We start from the raw sequence: 26,545 nt of genomic DNA on the forward strand, positions 1-26,545 counted from the left end.
ATGTCCGGGTACCAGCAATGATGTGTCATCGGTCTCACGGAACAAGTTATTGCCCAACTTGAGTAACTATCCCAACCACAGTTGGGTAATTCCAACTCGAGTTTATACTATTGAGCCACATTACTCAAGTTGGGCGTATAGTCAAGTTGGGGTGTACACATTTTTAATTTGGAATAATCACCAATTGGGCAATAGATAAAGTTAAAACCAAAACGTAAACATGGAGTCGAGTAGTGACTTCAGTGATGAGTGATCGACTGGTGAGAAAGATTTTGTTGTTTTCGCGATAAACAAATTGCATTAAAATGACGAAACCTACCACACGGCAAAACGACCAGGAGCCGCCAGAAGATACGAAAAAGGTAAGGTGTTATGTTTTTACTCTTGACTCTTGTGACATGTCATGTCATTTCACCTTTTCGTCTCGGTCGTCGTGTTTTTCGTTTGGAAAAGGAATGATTTATATAATGAATGTTTTTAATTTGATTGGGCGGGGGGGGGTACTTCCGGAATTGCCTCATTTTCACCTTATTACATTTGTTCGTATCCTAGGAAAAGTAGTTTTCTCAGTATTTATTATAAATTTGAATGGCAATGAGGACCTAAAGTCAGGGATAACTTTCCGTATGGACTATGGCGCCACCACTTTTTCACTTATTTTTACAAAAAGGGATATGAGGTAAATTAGATGCTATATTATTTCATACCGAATAAAAAAATTGGGGCGCCATACGGCAACTTTTCCAAAATACGAGTTATTGATGAGGACACTTTGATTTTGATTTTTTTGCATTGTGAAAACTTTGAATTGAATTGAATGATTGAAATGATAGTGATACAATTAAAATTGTTTCGATAACGTAACCCTCCTCCCGACGGCTGTTTAGATTTAACCTAACCCTCCTCCCGATGGCTGTTGCGATAACCGTTAACGTAACCCTCCTCCTGATGGCTGTTGCTATCGATCGGGAGGAGGGTTACGTTATCGCAATTACAATTAATATAAAAAAAATTTATGCTTTACGCTGTAGTAAGTAAACAAAAAAATTCTTAAAATATTTGAAGAATAAACTATGAATTTGTATGTAATTTGAATACTTACAATTTTATTGACAGCCCAAAATCCTGACAGTTTCATCAGGGAAAGTAAGAAAAGGCGGTGGAAAGAGAGGACGCAAGCCATCTAAGATCGACCAGAATGCAAAGTTAGAGAGAAGTCGTCAAAGCGCCAGAGACTGCCGGGCACGTAAGAAGCAAAAATACCAACTGCTGGAAGAGATGGTGGCAAACAAGGAGAGTTCAATCTGTGCATTGAGACAAGAGCTTGATATGGTATGAATAACTTTGTGTACCTCTTTGTTTGGCTTTGTCAAACAGCTTTCCTAGGGCCTCAATTTCATTAAGCAGTTGACGCTCCACTTTGATATTAAAAAATCTTTACCATGCCTCTTTAAAGACAGTGGACACTATTGGTAATTGTCAAAGACCAGTCTTCTCAGTTGGTTCATCTCAACATATACATAAAATAACAAACCTGTGAAAATTTGAGCTCAATCGGTCATCGAAGTTGCGAGATAATAATGAAAGAAAAAAACCGTGTCACACGAAGTTGTGTGCTTTTAGATGGTTGATTTCGAGACCTCAAATTCTAAACTTGAGGTCTCGAAATCAAATTCGTTGAAAAATACTTCTTTCTCGAAAACTATGCAACTTCAGAGGGAGCCGTTTCTCACAATGTTTTATACCATCAACCTCTCCCCATTACTCATTACCAAGTAAATTTTTATGCCAATAATTATTTTGAGTAATTACCAATAGTGTCCACTGCCTTTTTTAACTGAGTTGTTTGTCAAAACTTGTTTGTAATAATTTGTCTTGGAGAATATCATTGAAATATTGAAACCTTGACAACAAAGGTCCTGATAAAAAGCACAGGGGTTTGTTCTCTTTTGAGAAAATATGAGTAAACTGTGAATCACAAAACCATGGTATGCTGAAATCTCAGACCACTCAGACCTTTCTTCCATTGAGCCCTTGCACAATAATGATTACTACTAAATAGTGGTAGCCCACCACCAGTCTTGTAATCCTAATTTGTATTCACAAAAGGATAAAGGTCTGGAATCTGAGATTACATAATCATCCTGGAAAAAGGGAGATTTTGAGGATGAATTCCAGTCCCCTTTGTTCCATTTTGTAAAGGGGAAACAACATTTAACACAGATATGTCATTTTAGGACATGACCTTTACTTTGACCTTTTGAGTTGAGTGGATGTAGGTCAAACCTTGTGGCCATTTGTTGCTCTGGGGGCATTTTGTTACTTTTTTAGCCACTTGCTGCTTTTATGGTTATTACTGCTTTATGAAACTTGACCCAAGTTGTTGGTAGGAGTTTTTGATTTCTGACTTGGACTCAAATAAAGTTCGTTTTGTTCTCTTTACACAGTACAAACAGTGGTGTAAGAAAATCGACCAAGGAACCATCCCACCTGAAATCTTCGAGACCTTACAAATGACCGAAACAGACGACAATACAGAAACAGACAGCATGTCTCCATCAGTGAGTGTCAAGAAAAATATTCCGGAGATGTGAGGTGAACAAACTGAAAGTCTGTGCTTGTTTTCTAAGAGCTACGATTGGTGTATCAATCTTAGTTGCTAAACATTGTGTGATGTCATAATACAGATCACTATGGTGATATTGACAACAGCTAATCTGAATTCTTAATCCCCTTTCACACTGTATCTTTTATCCCTGTAGAATACAGCCCTTGGGAGGCCCAGGAACTTTTCTTACCCTGTGGTTACAATGTACATGCAGGCCTATCCCGATTCCACAGGGTTCCGACTGCACATTTCAAGAATACCCTGGGATTTACCGCTGACCCTGGAGCAGAGGTGGCTATTCCCGGGGGTATGCTCATTTGCCAGGGCAGACCGGGGGTAAAGCGATCATATTGTGAAAAGGTTGACTGTTATTCTACAGGGGCAACCCAGGGGAATAGAGACCTAAAAAGGGCTTTAATATTTTGAAAATCCAGCTGTGGTACAACATCGGCGGGATTATGTTGAGATTGTTATTTATTTCTATTTAGTTGTGTGGATGAGAGGCAGAGAATCACCAAGGTGGCGTACTTTGTACGGACTGTTGTATTGTATAAATCTAAGGATTATAAGTTACTTTCAATTTCACCGGAGGTTACTGTTGTTGTGTACATAGTAAATATGTAAAGTTGTAACGGGTATGTTTTAATATTGTAAGAATTTGACAGATTGTATAAATATTAAGTCATATTGAGAGAAATGTGATATCAAAATGGTGGTTTCCCCTAAATCAATTGTTAAAACCATTGGATTGATTTGTTTTGTTTCTGACTGGCACCCAAACAACAAACAAGGGAGACCATCAATCAACAGTAAAGCTATGTAGCAAAGCTGGTAGAGCACAATAATCAATGAGGTCGCAGGTTCAAATCCCGCTCTTGTAAATTATTTCAAATTTACGCCGTCAGTTTCCTTTGTTGTTACGTACTTGACCTTTGAAATAATGTGCACACGTACTAGGTTGGTCTTAAAGTGATTGTAATGGTAACCCTGTGTTTGTTTTCAATTCTATATTGTTGTACACCTGTGTTCGATTTTCTAAAATCTAACCTGTGAAAACTTCCATTTCAAAAGGTGGCAGTGTTTTTGAGATATTGGTGAAAATCTGGAAGCAGTTATTTCCACGCTGGGGGAATGATTTGCAATGGGAGACTTTTGGGACGCTTGGTGGCAGCAGACTTACCAGGTAAAATCCATTGTTCTTGGTCATGTGCGCACGCCCAGAACTACGTACACAATGGAAATTTACCTGGTAAGTCTGCTGTCACCTAGCGTCCCAAAGTCTCCCATTGGATACATAATCTGAGAAGCGTTACTCGGTTTGAAATTTTGGGGGATAAAAAGTGAAATCTTGTTATAAATGCAAAACAAGAAGCAGTTAATGCATAACTGTTACCACCAAATGGATATAATGGTCCAGCATTAACAGCTTTTTAATTGAGTCCAAGGCAACAATAGTGTGTAAACCTTAAAGTTATCTATTTAACCATCAAATTATAGATGAATATAGATTTTAAACATATTTATGTATCATAATAATAATAATAATAATGTACATTTATAGGGCGCACATATCCATTGAAAATGCTCAAGGCGCCAACAAGAAAGTCATTAGAATGAAAAAACAAAACCGAAGGAAATTAATTAATTAAAAGCAACTCCCATCAGATGAGTTTTTAACTGTTTCTTAAATATTGATATGCTGGTGCATGACCTAATGGGTGGTGGTAAAGAGTTCCAGAGACGAGGGGCTGCTGCAGCAAAGGATCTATCCCGCCATGATCTGTTCGTTCTAAACTCTACCAGTTTCATGTCTGTCGATGATCGGAGGCCGACTCTTCCCGGAACAGAATATTTGACATGGCATGATAAATATTGCGGTGCTAAACCAGACAAAGACTTGTAGGTTAGCATCATTGTAATATACTATGCCCGATACGAGGCAAAGGGTACCCCTACCATTGTTCCCATAGTTGGGAGGCTGGTATTCTAAGTACACAATTAAGACACAATGGGAGGTGGGGATTATACCATGCCCCATTGAGCACTAACAACATTGTATAGTTTATAAAAAAAAAATTCAAATAAAGAAACAATATTTTTCCTATATTTTATTTATTCAAGCATCTTCTGCATTTTTAAAGCGTGGGAGTACATGTACATTTGAAAGACAACAGCGAGTTTTAAATGACAAAATAAATGTGGAATACATACAAAAGAGCTTAGTGTACTTGAAGTTTTCTTGAGGCGTCTCAACAGGTGTCTTGTACTTTTAAACTACAAAAAAGTAAGTTGTGAGAACTGCCCAAAGGTTATCTGCTATTAGCAAATACACGCATGATACCAGTCCTGGATGGTACATGTGTTGGTATGTTGGCTAGTAACCTCCTTCTGGTAAGCAAAGCTTTTTGTGTTTAAGCAGCTCTACGAAATTGAGCCTATGTGAATGTGTAGGCTCTGAGAAGAACCAGGTTGAGATATACGCCACCACCTTTTAAAAGGGGTGGTTTTGCAAACCGCGGCATTTTCCGAATCCAGTTTGGAGTTCTTCCAACTCCGTTGAAGTTTTTTATCTTACGTTTTCTAAGATGGTAATATGCTGCATCCATTCTTATTTTATATAAGCATAACATATCATTACTTTACAATTTTTGCTAAGCAGAAATCAGCAGGATACCAGTCACAGACGCTTCATGTGAAATTTTCTTTTGGCTGGTAACTATGTTCTGGTCAGCATCATTGTATTGTGCTTAGCTACTTTCTGTGCTCATAGCAGGCTATAAAACTAACTGGGCCTTGATTTAAATGTTAATTATTTCACACTACATGACTCCTTTTTCGGAAATTATTGTATCTTTTAAGTACGAGCATGATGACAGCAGTGTGTGACTTTAAACATTTAAAGCACAAATCCAACAAAGCATGATCCCATTATATTTTAAGATAAAGGTAGTTTCCATTACATCCCTTAGCCATACCAACTGCCACTATCCTGTGTCAAGTAAATACAATTAACAGTAACTGCTGACTTTATAAACTTCAAAATACTTAATTCTACATAACAAAAATCATAAATTTGTATTCTACTGTCGCAAATGAATACAATGCTGCCTTAGTTCAGAGCACATAGTGCCGACTATCAGGCCATGTCAAGAGTTTTTGTTAAGACTATGAGGCATAATATATTCAGTGTTCTCAAATATTCAGTGTTCTCAAATTTTCCAATTACACACAACAATCTGATGAAAATTTCATTAAATAACTGATGTTTTAGAGAAAAAATAAACCATTTTTGTTTTGTCAGTGATTGTGTGGATGTACCATATTCAATTTTGAGAAAACACAAACTTTGGGTAAACAGTTTTCAAACAAATATTTCTCAGAAACATTTGTACTGTTTTTCCAGGTGACGAAACAAATGACGACAGACTAAAAAGCTTCAATTTTTTATCATTACCATTTATGGCTTGTCATGGTTGAGCCATTTGAGTGTGGGTTCGAATCCCAGTCATGACACTTGTGTTCTTGAGCAAGGCCACTATAATTCCTTCACCTTGGGGTAAAATGGGTTCATGTGAGGGCAGAGATGGTTCTTGTGATTGATTAGCCTGGTGTGCTACTTAACTTGGCAGCACCAGCTTTATACTCCATAGGGAGCTGAAATGGTTAGAGAAGTTAATAAATGACCCAATGGTTGGGTCATAAGGTTTATATGCCATTAATGTCAAATTTGTCAATTTTTTTAACACGAACACTGTAAAGCAAAAAACAAAAAATCTGTTTGCTAGGGATAAGAAACTAAGAATTCTAAGCAGCTTTTATTTATTTCAGTAAACTTCTGATCCTTTTTACTACCCATCACCATAATAGCTTTAAGATCCTAAGAAAACGGCCCTGGAACATATCTGTAACAAAGAAGAAATATAATAGTCAGTCAGAGGTTGTAATGAGTCAAGATTGAACCAAAATAGTATGTTGAAGATTCTTACTTGATTTTTAAAATCATTTCTACAAATGTTTGTACCTCATGAGATGTTTATTATTATTATAAATCAAGTTGCTTTCACTGTTTAAAAAGAAATATAAGTTTTAAGGGGAAACGTATCCAGGCCTGATACTTCAAGGAGTGGGGTGTCGTGGCCGAGTGGATAATAGCACCGAACTCAAGCTCTGATGCTTCTGTTCAGCAGAGTGTGGGTTCGAATCCTGATTGTGACACTTGTGTCCCTGAGCAAGACACTTGACTATAATTGCTTCTCTCCACCCAGATGGTTTAAAGAATGATAAGGCCCAGTGATCAGGGGTAATAATGTCCGAAGCGCTTTGAGACACCCCTCAGGCTGAAAGCGCTATATAAAAACATGTTATTATTATTATTATTATTAATATCAAGGAGACGACGTAGGTGATTGCCTCCATGCCCCTGGTCATTGCCTTGGTACCCTTAAAATGCTCTTAGTAGAAATTTACAACATCCTATGGGGTGCCCTTTACTAAGACGAAAATGCCTTGGTGCCTTTGTCCTTGCAAAAACGAAGCATACAGCCCTGGATATCTTTGTAACATTATCTGACAATTTAAATTATTCAATTACCGTTTGATGGAGTTTTAACTTCCTAGTAAAAACTGTAGCGTTTGCTGCTGGGTCGGATGGCCACCTGGTTTGGTCCCTGCAAATTTAGAGTTCAATGATTATGATTTAGAAGATTTGTTTTTCAAAGTGAACGATACTCGAATGAATTTTTCTCCTTCAGTATCTATCTATACATGTATCTAGAACCTATGAAATCTTTTAAAGCATGACATGGGCTTTGGCTCCAGCTTAAGGCTACATTAATTATTTTGGAAACCTTTGTGGGAGTCAAAAATTTGACTCCCATAAATGGCCGACCGTGTTAGTTCGCAAAGTAAAAGGAAAACCACGCAACTTCAAGGCAAATTTGTGTGGATCATTATATTCTACTTTTAAAATATCTTTCTAATCATATGCATTTTATTACAAACGATTACAAATGCTTTTCAAAGACCAACTCGACCAATCCAAGGCATTTAACCTTTAACCTTTCATTTACTTCACAACAAATAAGATGGATGCCATCCACAAAAACACAAGGCTTTGACACCACTTATAATCAACAGAGGGCGTCACAATGCAGATTATTATAATGAATAGTACTTTTGATTAACAGGGAATTCTGGCCTATCTTACCGTGACGTAAACCTCTCCATCTGGGGAGAACGATGGCCCAGCTGACGGGAACCTCTCTCTCTCAAGATGCAGTGTAGGAGGTGCTGGTGGAGGCAATGCAGGCAGATAAGAACGCTCCTACAGCAACAACAAGTAAGTAAAACCCCAAAAAGTGGGATTATTTTTTTTCTTCATTTCCATGAAAAAAAGGATTTATTCTAACGTTCTCAAAAAAAAAAATATATTTTTTAACAAAAAAGCCCATGATTAGTGTCCCCACCCGCTTCCTATTTAGAGGCTACCTCCCTTTATTTCAATAAAAAAAAGGGGGATTGTTTTTTTCCAATTTCTTAAAAAAAAAGGATTCATTTTAACGATCTCCAATGAGAAAAAACAATTCCGTTTTCCAAAAAGCCTGGATGCTAAATAGACGTGTGGACAAGTCATTTAAGGTTCCACGCGGTGAGATAGTCAAGTTGTGGCAGTGCTATGGCGAGTACACTGCTCTCGCGCGAACTGCTGGTTGCCGACTTCTTCTCCCCAGTAAATGGGACCAAAATCGTGACGGCAGTAGTAGAATAACGTGGGAATCGCGGGGAGCGTCAGAACGCTATCACTGCGACAGAAATTTTACAACTTGTCCACAAGTCTAGGACGCTAAATATGTTTTGTTTTTTTGGCCCAACTATAAAGAGTGCTTTTTCTTTACTCACCCTCTGCCTAGGCAACATAAAAACATCCATAGATGAAGCAACGCTTCCCTCATCTTCAAAAGTATTGAATGGCCTCTTCATTGGATACTGGTCCACTGGGTGTAATGGCGTTTGCAAACAGTAAACACAGCAACAGATGAAAATAATGAGGAGTAGGAGAAGAAGAAGGCCACCGCCCCCAGCGATGAGTGCTATGGCCAGCGAAGTCAGCTCTGAGAAATCAAAATCAGACAAACTATTGGTTAGTATACACATAATGAATGTTTATGAGTGCAATGGTGCGAATATGTTCATGAGTTGAAAGATGGAATGTTCTATTCAACGAGGCGGAGCCGAGTTGAATGGAACATTCCAGCTTTCAACGAATGAACATATTCGCACCATTGCACGAATGAAAAACATTCATTATTTGTTTTATATAACATCCAAGTAGAACTTTGTCATTTTGATTGAAAGAAACAACTTTCAAAACAAACAATTTCAACTGTAGAAGCCGAATGCTAGTAATTTTACTATGCCTTCTTGCAGTAACACCTGCGTTACCAAAGACACGCGCACGCAGTGATGTTTTTACTCAGCTTTTTCGTTCCATCCGGCAGCGTGCCAGCGTGCAATGGTACTTTTCGGATGGAACGAAAAAGCACGGCGAGTGACTCAGCGTGCAATGGTACTTTTATTTGCTATCACGTGACGGACAATCCTCCAATCAAATGGCAAGGATCTGCTTGGGTGTTATATAATATAAGATATATACCGGTAGACCCCTTGCAATACGCGCACTTTGCCTCGTAACATAGAGTCTGAAAGCGCACAAGCAAAAGGTCCCTGCTAACCTGTGAAATACACTTGATGTAAGGGCGGAATTTCCTGCGTCGTAAGCACCAATTCTTTGCTCACGTTATTAAGCAGAGCAAAGAAACTGGGCCATGGTCATTATAGACCCCATGCAATACGCGCAACGTACTAACATGTGCCAAAGATGCACAAAAGAGAGTTGACACCCAAAGTTACGAGCACTGTTCAGAGGCGCGCTCTGTATTGTGTAAGAAATCAATGGCTCCCCCTTGCATAACGTGAAACGCTACAGGTACGCTGAGGTCACGCACATGTTTTTACACACAGAGAACAGCTACCGCCAATGATCTGCCTCCTTTTTGAGATTGGGACGTCATATGCAATGGGTCTATAATAAGGTTTGCGGTAACACCGTGTTATGATAATCTCTAAAAGAGTTTGGGTGGTTCTGAAAAGAACCGTCTTCTAGAGAAAGCTTTCTCCACAAGACCAATTCATTCAGAGATTATTATTACATGGTGTTATCCCAAACCTTACTATATCACATTTCAACCATGCAAAATTTCAAATCCTACTTTAAGATGTCACTTCAAAATTTCTGTTGTCTTCTGAATGCCTGTAACGATGACTATGCATATACCTGTAAGCTCTTAAGCAGAAACTCCCTGCTAACCAGTGAAATACGCTTGGAAGTAAGCACAGAGTTCCCTGTTTCCATTTGAGCAGATTCTATGTTTATGGTAAGCAGAGCCATGAAATTGGGCCCTGATGGTTCTGGAAAGAACCGATTGTCTAAACAACTCTTGTACATTGCAAATGATTTTGATGAATTGATAGATTGATTGAAGTATAAGCTTCAATCTTTTTAAATATAATTGATTTACTTCATAGGTGTGCAAGACAAAGGATGAGCGGCAAGAAAGTAAAAAACACAGTCCCAAGTCTTTAAAATGACGTTTTGGCTTCACTGTAAATGGTAAGTTTTACACTTTCATTAGTTGGTTATTAGCTATTATGAAATCTATCTGATATAATCCTTTGCAAGGTACAATTTGGTTGCACATACAACATTACACACATCTGTTCATTGCCCATATCACCATTGGTATGTGCACAAATGCAAATCAAGGTTTCAGTTAATGTTTCAGGCGCTAAATATGCATACACTTCGGCCAATCAAAGTTTGGATTGGTCAGCCAATCAGGTTCAAGGTTTTTCCAAGTTTTTTTTGGAGTGTAAGGCCAATCATAAGCAGTGTTTCCTACCAGTGAAAACAAAACTGTGGCAAACAACAAAGGAAGACCTTTAGATGGTCCTTTTTCACGGTTTGGCGGGTGCTTAGATCTATGCACGCAGCTCAGAGCCGCACAAAAGGGCCGGTATGTCTGCTGCTGCCAGCGTCTCAAAAGTCTCCTATTTGAAGGTGTTTATTATTCTTACCTCTGAGTGTAAATCAATCATGCCTATTTTTAACTTGTGTATATCATTTGGTTAGTGCGACAAGCTCGTATAGCTCACATTTTCGATGAAATTGAGATACAAAAGGTGCTTTGTTTCTGTCTGAATAAACTGTAAAAGTTTCAATTCTGTCATATGTGCAGGTGGACTTGTCTCAAACAACCAGTGATTGTCTAAAACATCCCCAATAAGTGATTTTACGCAAAACAACCGAAAGTGGAGTTACAATCTAGCTGCACTGACCCAATTAAATAAACAATTAACACAAAGAAATTATGTGATTTACCAAAAGTTGTACCCTCTGTCGCACAAGTGGCACCAGAAAACCCAGCAAGACATCTGTAGAAAAAGAAATTGATTGAAACGATTTCAATGACAACATTGTGAATTTCAGCTTCATTATTACTTGATTGCTCAAAGTTGTTCACATCTTGAAACATTGCATAAAGGGAAACTGCAAATTTAACCAAGAGGTAACTTGGTATTAGTTTAAACCACTTCTGGTTGGCGAATTCTTAAGCAGAGTTATGGCAGACATTTTTAAATACCTGTAATGAATTGGATTTTTCTAAATTGTTTGTTTGCAGCGAACGACTGATGTTTTTATCCACCCAGACTTTCCAATGTGCAGCATGCACAGGCAGGCACCTACCGTGATATTATGCTTTTGTTTCAATAACAATAATAATAACCAGTTCTTAAATTATGTAGCAATGTGTTTTACATTAGTGCCTCTTCATTTGGGCCAATAACATTCCCGTAATCTTTCTCAGCTCTCTGGGCAGTAAACGCCTCTCTTAATATTTATGCATGACGTCATAATTCTTACCCAAAATGAGGCTATGGGCGCACGTCCTCCATCACTTGAAGTGGCTGGCCCATAGCCTCATTTTGGGTTAGATTGTGACGTTTTCATGCATAAATATTAAGAGAGGCGTATAAAGCCCTGAGTTAACGGGGCACTCCAAAGGCTTTTTCAAACACACAATATCAACCTCTACCCTCGCAGGTACTCATTTATACCCCTTGGTAAAGAAAAGCAATTATAGTGTCATGACCAGGATTTGAACCCACACCCTGATGACGAAGAGTGACAATCGGTTCATGAAAACATGCCTTGTACAATGTAAAATCCCTTTCAGCGAGTATTAATTTTGTTTAATACCCATTTCTAAACCTTTGTCCTGTTGTTACAAAGGGGCAAGTCGGAAAAGAAACACTCATGCTGCTATTAACAACATTGTCTATTCAGCACATAATCTAGCCCCTGAAATATTATTTTGAAATGTTACTTACGTGCATACATTTGTGTAGGTGCTATCTACTGTACATGTTCCATCGTTTAAACACTCGTCAGATGGACAGAGTTCTGGGATAAATAACACAAAATATAATGTGAAAGTCAAGTCTACAGCTTTCAAAATTTTCTGTGTCAACTAAATAAAAAACAATCATAATGTAGCTCTTATTGACCTTTTGCGCATAATGTCGTGAGAAAATCTTGCAAAGGTCAAAATTATTTTCTCACTGGACTGTCCTGTGCACTGTGCAAATGCGAGTGCACACATTTAGTCAAACTGTGGTTGAACACTTGCTAGCAACGCACATTGGCAGTGACGCGCTCACTCAAACAACTAAACCAGCGCGGTTTGTTTATCAACAATAGAAAGGTCTATAGTCATCCTTAAATTAGTTAACCACGCTAAAGCTTGCTAATAACTGTGTTTATTTTCATCATGATTTTTTTCTAAGATGACGCAAAATGACTTCTAGTAAGTCAGGTTTGCATGTGGATTGAGAAAAAAAAAGGTGAAAATCACAGAGCAATGTTTTCAGGAGAGTCGTGGTAATAAGTTGTATTGGCTAAATTAATTTTATTTTTGAACAAATTTTTCTTGTGACACCGTTTTACTCATTTCTTAAACTACAGCACCTCAGCAAGTACTATTTTAAGGGAAGCTTTCTACCATCATTATCTTTAAATTGTAATAATAATAATAATAATAGACCGTTTTTATATAGCGCTTTTCACTCAAGGGGTGTCTCAAAGCGCTTCACATTATTACCCCTGGTCACTGAGCCTTAAATCATTCCTTAAACCATCTCAGCTCCCTAACTGGGGAGTATACAACCTGTGCGCAGTCGTGTTAGTTTAATGTTAATCTGTGGACATTGTGTTTTATGTCATACAAAAAGTACCCAAACACTGTAAACGTACTTTACCTTGGTTGTTTGTGTTGTTAATTGGGTCAAAGTAAAGTCCAGATCCAATTCTAAATTCTCCATCTGAACTCAACTTTCCGTTGAACTGATTCATAATCTGTGCTTCCGTTGCCAATGACGCGCCGTCAAACATCAGGATATTGTCTGAAATGATGCTACCGGATCTCATATCAACCACTGTGGAGACTAAGTAGCTGAAACTGCCCAGGAAAGCTGTATCAAACTAGTTCAGAAAAAAACAATTTATTCTTATTAGTTGTCAAATTTGTATTCGTTTTATCACTTGCGGATAAAAAAACACTTGGTTAGTTTTGTCATGTTGGGTGGGCTTTTCAAACCCTGTCTAGTTGGTATTTTTGTGACCATGAACATATTTTCCCAGGGCTTTTCTGGGGCTCTTTGTTGCAAATGGGCATGGCACCCTTCTTCAACTAATCAAGTGTAGTTCTGTAAAACAACAGCGTCATCACGCTCATTCGTGTGGCCAGATCAGCTTCCAACCAAGTCAACACCAACATGTGTTCCCACTTCTGCCCCATTCAATACCTCTATTAATACACAACCTGTGCAGTCCAATAGTTTCATATGGTTGGTCAAGTTGCAGCATTAACATTCCAAATAACTATAAGTGCAGTTTGTTAACTTTAAACCCCTTGTGCATTTCCCCTATAATAGTCCAATAGAACACAACGTTCCTTGGGACACCGATCCTTTTTCTGTTTCAGGGCGACATCATTGGAACTCGCCCCATCCTAGCCTTTAGCAGGAAAGCTCCTTAATACCAGCTTCAAATCATATAATAAAATGTAGATTTGTTGTCAACACTAAGGGGTAACTCTGTTTGGATAACTCTAATTTGCATTTCTTTTTTTATTAATGCCAAGACCGGCAAATGCTACTGAGAGTATAAAGACAGTGAAGGAATTACTCAGATTTGGGATGACTTTGTACGGTCCTATCACTGGGGGGATACATGAACATACCTCATCATCCAATCGGTTTGCAAGTGCCGTAAACTCATTTGATCCTGGGATATTGTAGTTATTTAGGAAGGGTGGATTGGTGACAGCGTCCAGTCTAATTAGCCTGGTAGTCAGCTTGAACTCACGTACATCTGGATGAAGAACAGAGATGAATCTTAGTATTCAGTTGGAGATATTGAGTCTTTAGAGAGTCCTGTCTAGTAACACACTGTCAAGATCAACATTGTTAGTGTGTCTTTTTTCTGACTGATAGATTTCCAAGAAGGGTTTACAAACTTAATCAGAGAGCTGCCCAACTACTCCTTTAGGAGTGACCCCCTTCCCCCACCCCAACTACCCTCTCTTCTGGCAATGACCCCCCCCCCAAAAAAAAAAAAAAATTAAATAAATAAAAAAAATACCCTCCTTTCTGGACAGGAACACCCCCTTCTCATTTCAACTACCCTCTCTTCTTACAAAGATCCTCCCCCATCCCAACTACCCTCTCCTCTTACAATGAGCCCCCCCTTCCCCCATTCCAATGCTCTCTTCAAGCGATAAACCTTTACCCATAGTGACCCTCACCCATATCCCCCCCCCTCAACCCCAACTGTGTAAGGCCATCCAAGAGAGAGAGACTATTTGAAAGTAGTAGGTGGTGACAATAGAACCTTCTATCTTAATTCGAAACAATACAATAACTTACTCAGAGAGAACGAGTTAGCCACAACCACATTGTCAGTGGAAAATGAGTTTGTTGTTGATAAGGCGCTATTAAAAGCATTCATGATATCTCTAGAGGTATGTCGACCATTGCGAGTAAAATAGAGCTGGAAAGTCACCACTGTGTTGAGACCATTGATTTGATGGGTGAGACCAGAGACTCCAACAAACTGGGCCCCAACTGAAGTCTGACGGAAAAACTTGTCCATCTGTTAGTTCAAGAGAGAAAAAAACATTATAACTGAGGCTGTGCCACTAGGTTCCATCATGATCCAGATTTTTGAAATAGTTGATTTAATAATAATTATAATAATAACAACAATAATAATTATATCAATATAAACCACAAGGTACACCGCCAACATTGGGCAAGAAAGCTCAGTTGGTAGAGCGCCGGCACATTAATCTGGAGGTTGTTGGTTCAAATCCCACTCTAGTCAATTCTTTGTTCAACACCAAAAGTAATGATCAGTTTTTACATTGTGCAGGGCTTCTTAAAGCACTCCAACATATCACCCCCCTGGTCACTGGGCCATTTAGTTCATTCGGTAAACCATCTCAGCTCCCTGGGTAGTACACAGCCTGTACAACAAATTTGCGCTACTATTACTAAGCTAGTATCAATCACAAGAACCCTTTCTGCCATCTGCCCTCCCATTTTCCCCTGTGTGGAGAGAAGCAAAAACAGTTTAAAGTGTCTTGCTCGGGGACACAAGTGTCCTGACCAGGACTCAAACCCACACTCTGCTGAACACTCTGCTGAACAAGCTGTGCCTATAATATCCATCCTCATTCCCAGGGATGATAAATCTCATCGCGCAATTTTTCTCACAGCATACCTTGCTTGCTTATCACAAGCGGCAACTGTGCCACGCTCACCATTTTGGTGGTCAATAGGTTTACGTGTAAACGCTGCATCGCCTAAAATGCGCACTTCACTGAATAACGCACAGTTTGAATCATGAGGCCTACTCCTTTCACATGTTTACAAGGTGCTGTTGCGCAATATGCTGCCAGTCAAACCAGGAACACTGGGGCGAACCCCTTCGCATTTTGATAAGTGCACTGGGTTCTTTTAAGTACGTTACACAACATACGGGACAAACAGCTTTACGTCCCATCCGAAGGACAAAGTGTCATGGTTTTAGTGTCTTGCTTATGGACACAGGTGTCACGACTGGGATTCGAACCCACACTCTGCTGATCAGAAACACCAGAGTTTGAATTCGATGCTCTTGCGTTTGAAAGCATCAACTGTTGGTGGGGATCTTAAAGTCTGTGGTAATTGGTTCCAGAGAGTTGGCTCGAACTCTTGATTTCAGAAATTCTGCAGCTTACATCACTAGTTAACTCATTGAGTAGCTGAGCAGACCCAGCACTGGTGATCGAGCCACTTGCCGTTCCTCTGATCCTGGTAAAAGTAATACTGCCTTGTGGAGACCATGTTGATGTGGCTACAACTAGAAATCAATAAGAAACTCAATATCATAAAATATGCATTTCAAGAATGAGAAGTTTCAGATTTTTATCTGAAAAACCTCCGTTAGTTTTCCCCACATATATAAATATCCAGCTCTTTGATCTAGTGTTGACCTACGGGAGCTCATACACCTTGAGAAAAACGGATACTGTTTTGCACACTTTTAGTTGTATTTTTGTCCCAGATCAAAAACATTTCCCACGGAATTGCTTTCACTGGTATCGTGCTTGATATAGATAGAAAATTGTTAGTCATTTGCAAGCAAAACGATGAGAAAATGCAGTGTATAAAACACAGGGTCTCTATCGGCCTTGTTTGTCAGAAAAACACTCATGATGAATGCGAGCACACTCAAGTGAAACATACCTATAGTTTGCGAAACAAAATCCAACCCGCGGCTGACGTGAACGGATACGGTTATCATATATCTGTATCTGCCCGTACGCTTGCGAAACCTCTCTAATAATAATTGCTTCTTAAATAGCACAGCACACAGTTCCGTCACGCAGTAACACAGTCAAGACGCTCAACAAATAGCATGACATGAAATGTAAAAATAAATAGCCTTTCGAAATGTAAAAATAAATAGCCTTTCGAGAAAGACTCTGCTAACACCAAGGTATAACAGTGGCCATGGTCTCCGTGGCCGCTTGGGATTCCAGGGGCCTAGATATCTTACAGACCAACACAAATTTTGATCAAGTGGAATTTTATTAATTTACCTCGAATCACGTCCACAGTAATGATACAATTTGAGACGGCATTAGAAGATCCATCCATTGCTGTATAAGTTATGGGTGTACTTCCAACAGGAAACATATCTGGTGTCGCTGAGTTATCTTGCATTGCAGTGATTGTAGGAGCTATGCCAGAGTTGTCTGTAGCAACTGGATCCGTAATGATGACCTCCACAGAGTCAGTGCGCTCAGGAAGGACATAGTGAGTGACAGTTGTTCCACAGCCTGTGTTTTGTGTCCACACTGGAGCCTGATTATCTGCAAATATTAACGAGAGAATCACATCACTACACAGTTACTAGTTGATGAATACATGTAGGTACTTCTTATATGGTGCATGCTTTATCACACCCCAAGGGGCGTATCAAACCGTCAATGTTTTCTTTCCAGCAAGATATGTATATAGCTACGTTTTTGAAGTTTGAGGCCTAATGGTTTACAAGGTGCTGTATGATGCTGATCAGACCTGGGCCCAATTTCATAGAGCTGCTAAGCACAAAAATGTGCTTAGCATGAAATTTCTTCCTTGATAAAAACAGGATTACCAACCCAATTTCCATTTGTTGCATATTGCTTGATACTGGTATTCAGCTGTTGTTTGCTTATCCTGAAAATCCTGTGGAAATTTGGTTGGTAATCCTGTAATTATCAAGGAAGAAACTTCGTGCTTAGCAGCTCTATGAAATTGGGCCAAGGGGTGAACCCCTTCCCTTTATGACTTTATAACTGGGCTATTTTCAGGCATTGTACAACAACTCAGAGCTATGGCTTTACATCCCATCTGAAGGATGCAGCAATGAAGTGTCAATATTTTCCTGTACTTCGTAGATGAGATTTCAAGCGTGTTTAACCATGGGGTCAGGGCCCAAATCCAAATAGCTGCTTCAATGAAGGGGCGTGCTAATTTTCCTCAGGTAAGGGGCTCTAATGTGGAAAAAGTAATGTTGCATTGGAACTTTGTTCAACGTACCACAGCACAGGCAGGCCCTTTCACCTACAGGCAATAAACCGCTCCATTAAGCTCCGCCCCATTGCTTATTGACCAATCACAACACAACAAAGGTCCGACAAATAAAGTCCGACATGCATGCGCGTATGCTTGGCGTGCGCGGCAGAGTTATGCAGAAAGGCATTGGAGAGGCCCACGTTTTCTTGCTCACACGTGCGTCATGGGCGGAGCCTAATGGATCGGTCTATTGCTGTGGGTGCCGTGGGTTGATCAATTCTTTCTATACGACTTAAAAACAACCGAGGGTATTACAACAAGTATTTGCACCACACCATAAACAGGTCAAAGGTTAGAGACTCAAGTTGATGAGTTTTTGTTGCACCTGTTTTGTATATCTTTATTGAAATACATGTCCGTTAATTCAAGCACTATTGGTCTTTTTTCCCCGCAAAATAACATATAAATGAAATGACATGAAGCTAACCTGTAACAGTAATAGTGAATGTACACTCTCCAACATTACCAGCAGCATCTGTGGCCCTATACACAACAACAGTAGGACCGATCGGGAAATCAAACGGTGAATCGTGGGAATTAAAATGTGTCACAACGCCACGATCATCTGATGATTCCGGAACAGTCCAAGTGTAGAACGCTGTCCCAACTCCACTGTCTGTATTTATTGTTGTACTTGATGGGCAGTTCCCCCATGTCGGTATTGAGTTATCTGGTACATAAGCTGTCATCAAAACAAACAAAGTTATCATTTAGATATTTAGAGGTACCGGACACTATTGGTGCATGTAATTACTCAAACTAATTGTTAGAACAAAAATTACTTGGTAAGCAATGGAGAGCTGTTGATACGGTATAAAACATTGTGAGAAACAGCTCCCTCTGAAGTAGCGTAGTTTTTCGAGAAAGAAGTATTTTTCCACTAAAATATTTGAATTTGATTTCGAGACCTTGGATTTTGAGGTCCCAAAAAAAACACACACAACTTCCTGTGACAAGGGTGTTTTTTCTTCCATTATATCTCTCAACTTGGACGACTAATTGAGTTCAAATTTTCACAGATTTGTTATTTTGTGCATATGTTGAGATACAAAAGTGAGAAGACTGCTCTTTGACAATTACGAAAGGTGTCCTGTGCCTTTTTTTATTTTAAGAGAGAATCACACAGCTGTAAAAGGTTGAGCGGCTTAGTGAACCAGACTGGAGGTCTGGTTGCCGAGTCATCAGTGTGTGAGTCATGGCACTTGAGCAAGATACTTTACTTTTATTGCTACTCTTCACCTAGGGGTAAATGGGCACCTGTGGGGGCAGAGATGGTTCTTGTGATTGATTTATCTTGATGCCCGACATACTTGGCAGCACAGGGGTGGATTTCACATAGAGTTAAGACTCGTCTTATCTCGAGTTAGGATGAGTTACTCGTCCTAACTATAAACTAGCCTTAAGTTTTTCATATCTCCTAAGACTAGTCCTAAATTAGGACTAGTCCTAACTCTTTGTGAAATCGACCCCTGGCTGTCTACTCCCCAGAAGCTGAGATGGTTTAGGGATTGAAATATGGTCCACCAGGGGTGATACTTTTTTAAGCTAATATAAATGTTATGTTAAGTTTGTCTGTCTGAAACCAAAATTTATTTGGGAACGCCTCGAGTTGCTCCTATTCTATTTGGTTCGGCGTGACACTGGCGCGGCAAGGCCTCTATGCTTCAATTTTGAAAGGGCAAGGGCACCAAGGAATTTTTACCTTGGTAAGGGCACCCAATGAGGAAATTGTAAATTTCTACTAGAGCATTTCAAGGCTGCTCTGTGAAGTATCAGGCCTGGATAACAAACAAAAAACAATCAAGTTCTATTGACCCATTTCACCTGACGTCATCATCAGAAAAATCTTGAATGCGCCATACTGGTGGGCAATTTCACTGTGCGTTTTCATATAATAACTCTATGCCGTGCGTTATGCAGTGAAGTGTGCATTTTAGGTGACGCGGCGTTAATACATGTAAACCTAACTGCTCTCCAACATGGTGAGCGTGGCGTGAGTCGCCGCATGTGACGGGCGTGCAAGGGGTCAATACTCACGATTTATTCGGATAGAGAATGTGCAGGTATCTTCATTCCCAGAGGGATCAGTCGCCGTTACTATTACTGTGTAATCCCCAGCAGTGTATGATCCTTGGGGCTGATCACTAGTAATTATAGGTGTAGCTCCAGAATTATCTGTCCCAGTAGGATTTGTCCATGTGACTTCTGCTGAGGTCTGTGATTGGGCAAGGTTGAGGGTAATGGCTGTTGGGCATGGGCCGATAACAGGGTTTTGCCGATCTGTTGGCAGGAGAAAATAGAGCGATATAACAAATGTAAGATCATGAAAATGTTGTAGCTTCAGTAAGCCATTGTGAGATATGATGGTCTTAATACTATAACACTGAAGGTCAATCTGATTCACTCAAACCACATAGTACACTCCTATAGACTGTGGAAGTCTGGCATGTATTCCAACTTTACGGACCATTATGGTCCCAACTTTATGGAGCTTTACAGTGGGGAGATTTTGTTTCATCCATTATTTTAGTTTGAAGTAGTTTACGACCATGAAAAGAACATTGGAAATGTATTACTAACTAACACATATAAATGTAATATAAATCAATTCGACAATACAACAGCTTCCGGTTCCGGTTGTGAATCAGGTGACTTTAGGGCTGGCCCGAGGTGCACTGATGCACCCTAAAAAGGGTGAGGGATTTTTTTCCAGGAAGAACAAGGGTAATTGTCTGCAGATAGTCGTCCAGGAGAAAAATATATGCAACTTTTCTAGGACGAACATGGGGTAATTATCTGCCCATATTCGTCCTGGGAAAAAAAATACACCACAAAGCTGAGCACAACAGGATCCTCCCGGGAAGGCTAATCGAACGCACCCACTGTAATCCACAATATACTTAAGCTGACAAACCTGCAGACGTTTGAGATCAATCAGCCATCTGGGTCACGAGGACATAGCAACAAACAGATTAGACATTTTGCATGACACCGATTAAAACAAAGTTGAATAATCACCGTGCGATAAACTCCAAACAGGAAATTAGTTTTTATTTATTTCTAATGAACAGATGAAATATACATGTAACATTTCAGACAGAAGTCTTGCAAGGGATGTTTTTTTCTTTCATCATCATCATCGTTAGACCGTGTAAGTTTTATGTAAATCTGTGATCTCACCATTTTGTTCTTCTGAAATGTTCCTTTAACATGAATGATTTGCATTGTTCTATTGCAGATTTAAAAAAAACTCACCTCTCACTGTGACTGTAAACGTGCAAGTGGCAACATTCGTGGCTTCATCAGTGGCTGTATACTCCACAATATAGACGCCAACGTCTAGATCCTGCCCAGGTTCATGTGATTTGGTAAGCCTCAATAAGTTAACATCTAGATCATCAGTAGCGAACGGCTCTACCCAAGTGACGTTAGCATAGTTAACCCCTTGCTCTGCATCAACCACCATATTAGCGGGACATCCAGTGTACGATGGCCTCTCATCAACTGCAAAAGAAATCAGTTATTAAATGAGGAGCTGTCTAAGTTAAAGGATTTGGGTACTTTTTCAAAATGTCCATAGATTTACATTAAACTTACACAGTTTGAAGATAATTACTGGGGTGCTGTAGTTTTTGAGAAATGAGACGAATATTATTTTCATGACACTGTTTTACTCATTTCCCAAAAACTACAGCACCTCAGCACGTAGTATTTTCAGGGAAGCTTTCTACTATCATTATCTTCAAACTGTGTAAGTTTAGTGTAAACCCTTTAAGAGATTACTTTGCCTAATTTAATAGACCTGTTTATAAATCTGGCATTCTCGGTGGACTATTTGGTATGACACTGCTCTAGAATTGCAAAGATCCTGATTCTGAGTCCCAGCAAAGAAATATATGCCTGTGATTTGTTTACAAAACTTGGGAAAGTAAGGAGTTTACAGTGCTAACACACATCGTTGTGTTTCGGTAAAACCAAAACGAATATTCTTTGTCCCTATGTAAGTTTAACATCTAGAAAGACAATATTTTCCTGCTCAGCAGAAAAGAGCAGAATACCGGACACAAATTGTACATAAGACATGGTAATTTGGCTGGTAACCTTGTTCTGATATACGCACTATTTTGTTGTGCTAAGCAGCTTTTTGTGATTATAAGTAGATTTTTTAACTTGAACCCATGCATTATCACCACACTCAATCTTGGTTCATCACTTTAGGCATGTTGGGTGTTATTTGGGAGTCCCCTGTGAGTAAACTAGGTGGTGCGCATTTGAGGAAATGCGTGCATTTAGCGCATTAAACCATTACCCAATTTCATATGACCTGCTTAAGCAACAAATATCGCTGGAGAATTTTCTGCTGAGCAAAAACATCATTTTGGCTGATGCCAAGCTTATTCTGATGAGCAAATACCTTCATTTTCTTTATATTTACAGGTATTATACTGGATTGGTCGAGACAAAAACTAGTCTAGTCACAGAAAATATTCATGATTTGTGTGATCCAATATGGAACTAACAACCGTAAAAAGTTTGACTTAATCTGCTGTGCGAGTCAAGAGAAAATAGTGAAAGAAATGAAACATATCACTACTCACTGTAGAAGATGTATGTAATATATTTTACCTGTAAAAGTTTTAGCTTCATTGGTCAAGTTTTTGAGGGGAAAAAAGATGAAAAACACAAGCAATTTTTTCAGGAGAGTCATGAAAATCCGTTGTACATGATAAAAATAATTTTTGTCTCACTGAGAAGAAAAATATTTTTGTGAAATTGTTTTCCTCATTTCTCAGAAACTACAGCACCTAGGCAAGTAATATTTTAATGGAAGTTTTCTTACATTATCTCTATACCATGTCAAATTAACAGAAATCTGTAGAAATTTTAGTTTTTTGTTGTTTTAGGATTATAGGAGAACACTGACTTGTACTGACCCACAACATCCACTGTGAAATCACACTGATTTACATTGCCAAATCTATCGGTTGCGGTGTACGACACGGTCATAGGCGTGCCTGCTGCAGTGAGATCTGCCCCATTGACAATACTGGTTGTCATTACAGGGGTAACTGGCCCAGAGTTATCGGTGGCAGTAGGTTCAACCCACGTCACAAACCCTGTAGTCTCGTCTGCTCGCACCCTAACTACCAAGGGTTGTGGACAGTCCACAACTGGGAGGAGATCATCAACTGGGGGAAGGAAATATTAAAGATTATAAATATTTGTCTTCTCTGTGTATCAGGAGAATACAAACAAGCAAAGGCATAGAAATGATAGACACAAGAAAAGATGCAAAGTTGATAATATTTTCACAAGTTGAAAGATGGAATGTTCACCATTCACTAAGGCAAACAAAATATCATTGCCATTTTAAGAATGCAAAGGATTTGTTATCCCTTTTATAAAACACACAGGTAGTTCTTTGTCAATTGAGGATAAACTGTTCACTAAAACTGTTCACTACTACGAGTGAAATGTACCATTCATCAGGTAAGAATTTGTGCTTTTCGGTATGTTCACCTCCCATACTGGGCAAATTTCTAAATTCGTCAACGTTTCAGAATCTCATCACTGCATTGTAATCTTGCCTCTAATTTTGATCTTTGCACCCCAGCGTTTCTTGAGAATTTGACTTTAGGGCACCTTAGTTTGACCTTTGGGCCCCTGAGTTTGAGCAAACTGAGTATAGTTGCAGCCAAATTGTCTGTAAAAGTTGCCTAGTGCGACAAAGCCATAGACTCACCTTGCACAGTAATCCGAAAGGTACAAGTTGCCATATTACCAGCGTCATCAGTTCCCGTATAGAGGACATCATACGTTCCAATATTATAGAAATCTCCGTTTGTGTGTGTACCAACGAGATTGAGATTCGTCAAGGTGTTATCGGTGATGGTCACCCTATCCCACGTCACGATGGCACCCGTCTCTGTATTCGCCACATAGGTGTTAATGTTGGCCGGACAGTTAAGAATACTTGGGTTCTCATCGTCTGGTGTTTCTGTTCAAAGAAAGGAAAAGGCTAGGAAATGAATTTCCTGTGGAAAAATGTAGTATAACCCTGTGTCACAGAGCAAAATAATTGTTTATACTTCTAGCGCCAACGCCAGAGCTGCTTTAAGCAGAAATACTGCATTGGCCACAAATGTTTGAATGTTGGCCGGACAGTTTAACATATTTGGGTTCTCATCGTCTGGTGTTTCTGTTCAAAGAAAACTAAAAGCCTCGGAAATAAATTTTCATGTGGAAAAAATGTAGTATAACCTTGTGTCACAGAGCAAAATAATTGTTTATACTTCTAGGGCCAACGCAAGAGCTGCTTAAGCAGAAATACCGCATTTGCCACATACGTGTTAATGTTGGCTGGACAGTTAAGAATACTTGGGTTCTCATCGACTGGTGTTTCTGTTCAAAGAAAACCAAAAGGCTCAGAAATAAATTTCATGTGGTGTCACAGAGCAAACTAATTTTTTAAATACTTCTAGGGTCAACGCCAGAGCTGCTTGAGCAGAAATACTGCTTAGCAGCTTGACGTAAAACTGTTAACTGCACATACAAACCCAGTTATACTGCAGAGAAGGTTTTTTTACCCCGTGTTTCTGGCAGTGGCTGCTGAATGTGCCGTAGCACCTTGTGAACACAGATGTTAAAGCTCATTACACCAAATAAATGGGTCTGATAATTCATAAACTTTCGTCGGGAGTCATGGCCTAGCAGTTAAGAGCACTGGATTCAAACTCTAGTGTTTCTACATAATCAGGAGAGTGTGGGTTTGAGTAGCAGTCATGACACCTGTGTCCTAAAAGGCAGTGGACACTATTTGTAATTACTCAAAATAATTATTAGCATAAAACCTTTCTTGGTAATGAGTAATGGGGAGAGGTTGCTAGTATAAAATGTTGTGAGAAACGGCTCCCTCTGAAGGAATGTAGTTTTCGAGAAAGAAGTAATTTTCCGGGAATTTGATTTCGAGACCACACGTTTCGAATTTGAGGTCTCAAAATCAAGCATCTGAAAGCACACAACTTTGTGTGATAAGGGTTTTTTTTTCCTTTAATTATTATCTCGCAACTTCGACGACCGATTGAGCTCAAATTTTCACAGGTTTGTTATTTTAAGCATATATTGAGATAGACCAACTGTGAAGAGTAGTCTTTGACAACTACCAATCGTGTCCACTGTCTTTAAGCAAGACACTTAACCATGACACTTTGCCCTTCGGATTGGACGTGAAGCTGTTTATCCCGCGTGTTGTGTAACACTTGTAAAAGAACCCAGTGCACTTATCAAAAAGAGAAGGGGTTCCCCCTGGTGTTCCTGGTTTGATTGTCAGCATATTGAGCCACAGCACCTTATAAATTATTACATGGTGCTATGTCAAAGGAGAAGGTCTCATAATTCAAACACTGTCCCAAATACCTTGCAGGAAAATACTGTATAAGCGCCTTGAGCATCACTGAGTGACGGATATGCATGCAATATAAGAAGCCACTATTATTATTATTAGCTCTAAAACCTGTCTGAAAACAAACTATAAGAAGCGCTCTGAGATGCTCATAGATAAAGCACAGTATAGAAACTTAATTCTTATTGGGATTCGGAAATAGGTGTAGAGAGCCAACCTCAAGGTTGGCATAAAGTGAAGGACTCACCAGTAACAACCACATCAAATGAGCACATTCTGGCTTTAGTGCTCTCGAAATATGCAACGCATGTGATCGTGTTTATTCCAACGAAGAACTTATCTCCTTTAGTTCTACCACAGGTTAACGTGACACTGCCGATGTTTGTGGGATAGACTGGGTCGTCCCATGTGACTGGCGTTGAGTCTACACCAATAGGTAAGACAACTTCAATATCGGCTGGGCATGTGATGGTCTCAAGAGTTGTAGCTGCTGGCTCTGTGAGGCATACATAAAACAAGGACAGATTACTTTTTAAGTTGGATTTGAAACTTTGCATGGTGGAAATACGATATGGAAAGGTTTGCGGTAACACCATGTAATTACTATCTCTAAATGAGTTGTAAACCAATGGTTCTTTTCAGAAATCAGAACCACCCCAACTCATTTAGACCGGAGCCTGGCAACTGGATTGGGTTTTTAGTCCCTACTTGACTGCATGGGTTTCTTTCTGTTCTTGCTTTCCTCTGACATCTAATATTGAAAAATCCCCCATTGTCCTGACACTTTGAAAGCTTCTTTGGTTTTATATAACTAGCAAAAAGATGCTTGACAAAATGACATAAAATCAAACAAAGGACCGTCATGTCATGTGAGCAGAAATCTGGGAATGCCTAAATGGCTTTGTCACATTAAATGATAACTCTACCTACCATTCACAAACACATCAAATGTACAGAACGAGTCTTTGACGGCGTCATTCATGAATGTGTACTTGACAGTGGTGCGACCAACATCAAACAGGTCTCCAGAGTTCTTCGTTGAACTGACTTGAGTCGCTGAGCTAACAGGACTTGTCCAAGAAACAACAGCTTGATTCTGGCCAGAGACCGGAGTCTCGGTCATGTCACCAGGACAGGAAGTGATTGTAGGTGAACCATTATCTAGAATTAAGAACAAGTGAATATATTTATAGGTTAATAACAGACTAATAGGTGATATAGTTGCATCGGGGATAAAGACTCTTCATTTTAGT

General features: G+C 39.4%; 2 protein-coding genes across 3 annotated transcripts in view; one reads left to right on the forward strand and one right to left on the reverse strand.

Annotated features, from left to right (window-relative positions):
• The first annotated feature begins 180 nt into the window (after positions 1 to 180).
• On the forward strand, positions 181 to 3,813 carry LOC117300730 (cAMP-responsive element-binding protein-like 2). Of its 2 annotated transcripts, XM_033784513.1 has the most exons (4): positions 181 to 362; positions 1,117 to 1,332; positions 2,448 to 2,595; positions 2,763 to 3,813. In XM_033784513.1, the coding sequence occupies exons 1-3, from the start codon at positions 306 to 308 to the stop codon at positions 2,592 to 2,594; spliced, it is 420 nt and encodes a 139-aa protein (XP_033640404.1). In that variant the 5' UTR covers positions 181 to 305; the 3' UTR covers position 2,595; positions 2,763 to 3,813. The 2 variants fall into 2 exon arrangements, with proteins under 2 accessions (XP_033640404.1, XP_033640403.1); XM_033784512.1 differs by having other exon boundaries at positions 184 to 362; positions 2,448 to 3,813.
• An 888-nt stretch (positions 3,814 to 4,701) lies between these two features.
• LOC117300720 (hyalin-like) overlaps positions 4,702 to 26,545 on the reverse strand; it is a 28,411-nt gene continuing 6,567 nt past the window's right edge. The window contains exons 3-20 of the mRNA XM_033784482.1: positions 26,223 to 26,453; positions 25,540 to 25,788; positions 23,634 to 23,888; positions 22,825 to 23,079; positions 21,146 to 21,394; positions 19,928 to 20,170; positions 18,318 to 18,572; positions 16,870 to 17,142; positions 16,006 to 16,127; positions 14,651 to 14,876; positions 13,966 to 14,096; positions 12,983 to 13,205; positions 12,056 to 12,128; positions 11,046 to 11,098; positions 8,507 to 8,718; positions 7,815 to 7,931; positions 7,200 to 7,275; positions 4,702 to 6,510 (exon numbers count right to left, since the gene is read on the reverse strand). Of these exons, the coding sequence (XP_033640373.1) occupies positions 7,222 to 7,275; positions 7,815 to 7,931; positions 8,507 to 8,718; positions 11,046 to 11,098; positions 12,056 to 12,128; positions 12,983 to 13,205; positions 13,966 to 14,096; positions 14,651 to 14,876; positions 16,006 to 16,127; positions 16,870 to 17,142; positions 18,318 to 18,572; positions 19,928 to 20,170; positions 21,146 to 21,394; positions 22,825 to 23,079; positions 23,634 to 23,888; positions 25,540 to 25,788; positions 26,223 to 26,453 (3,221 nt within the window). The 3' untranslated portion in view covers positions 4,702 to 6,510; positions 7,200 to 7,221. The remainder of the gene's footprint in view (positions 6,511 to 7,199; positions 7,276 to 7,814; positions 7,932 to 8,506; positions 8,719 to 11,045; positions 11,099 to 12,055; positions 12,129 to 12,982; positions 13,206 to 13,965; positions 14,097 to 14,650; positions 14,877 to 16,005; positions 16,128 to 16,869; positions 17,143 to 18,317; positions 18,573 to 19,927; positions 20,171 to 21,145; positions 21,395 to 22,824; positions 23,080 to 23,633; positions 23,889 to 25,539; positions 25,789 to 26,222; positions 26,454 to 26,545) is intronic.

This window comes from Asterias rubens, chromosome 16 (assembly GCF_902459465.1).
Source record: "Asterias rubens chromosome 16, eAstRub1.3, whole genome shotgun sequence".
Taxonomy (NCBI): Eukaryota; Metazoa; Echinodermata; class Asteroidea; order Forcipulatida; family Asteriidae; genus Asterias; species Asterias rubens.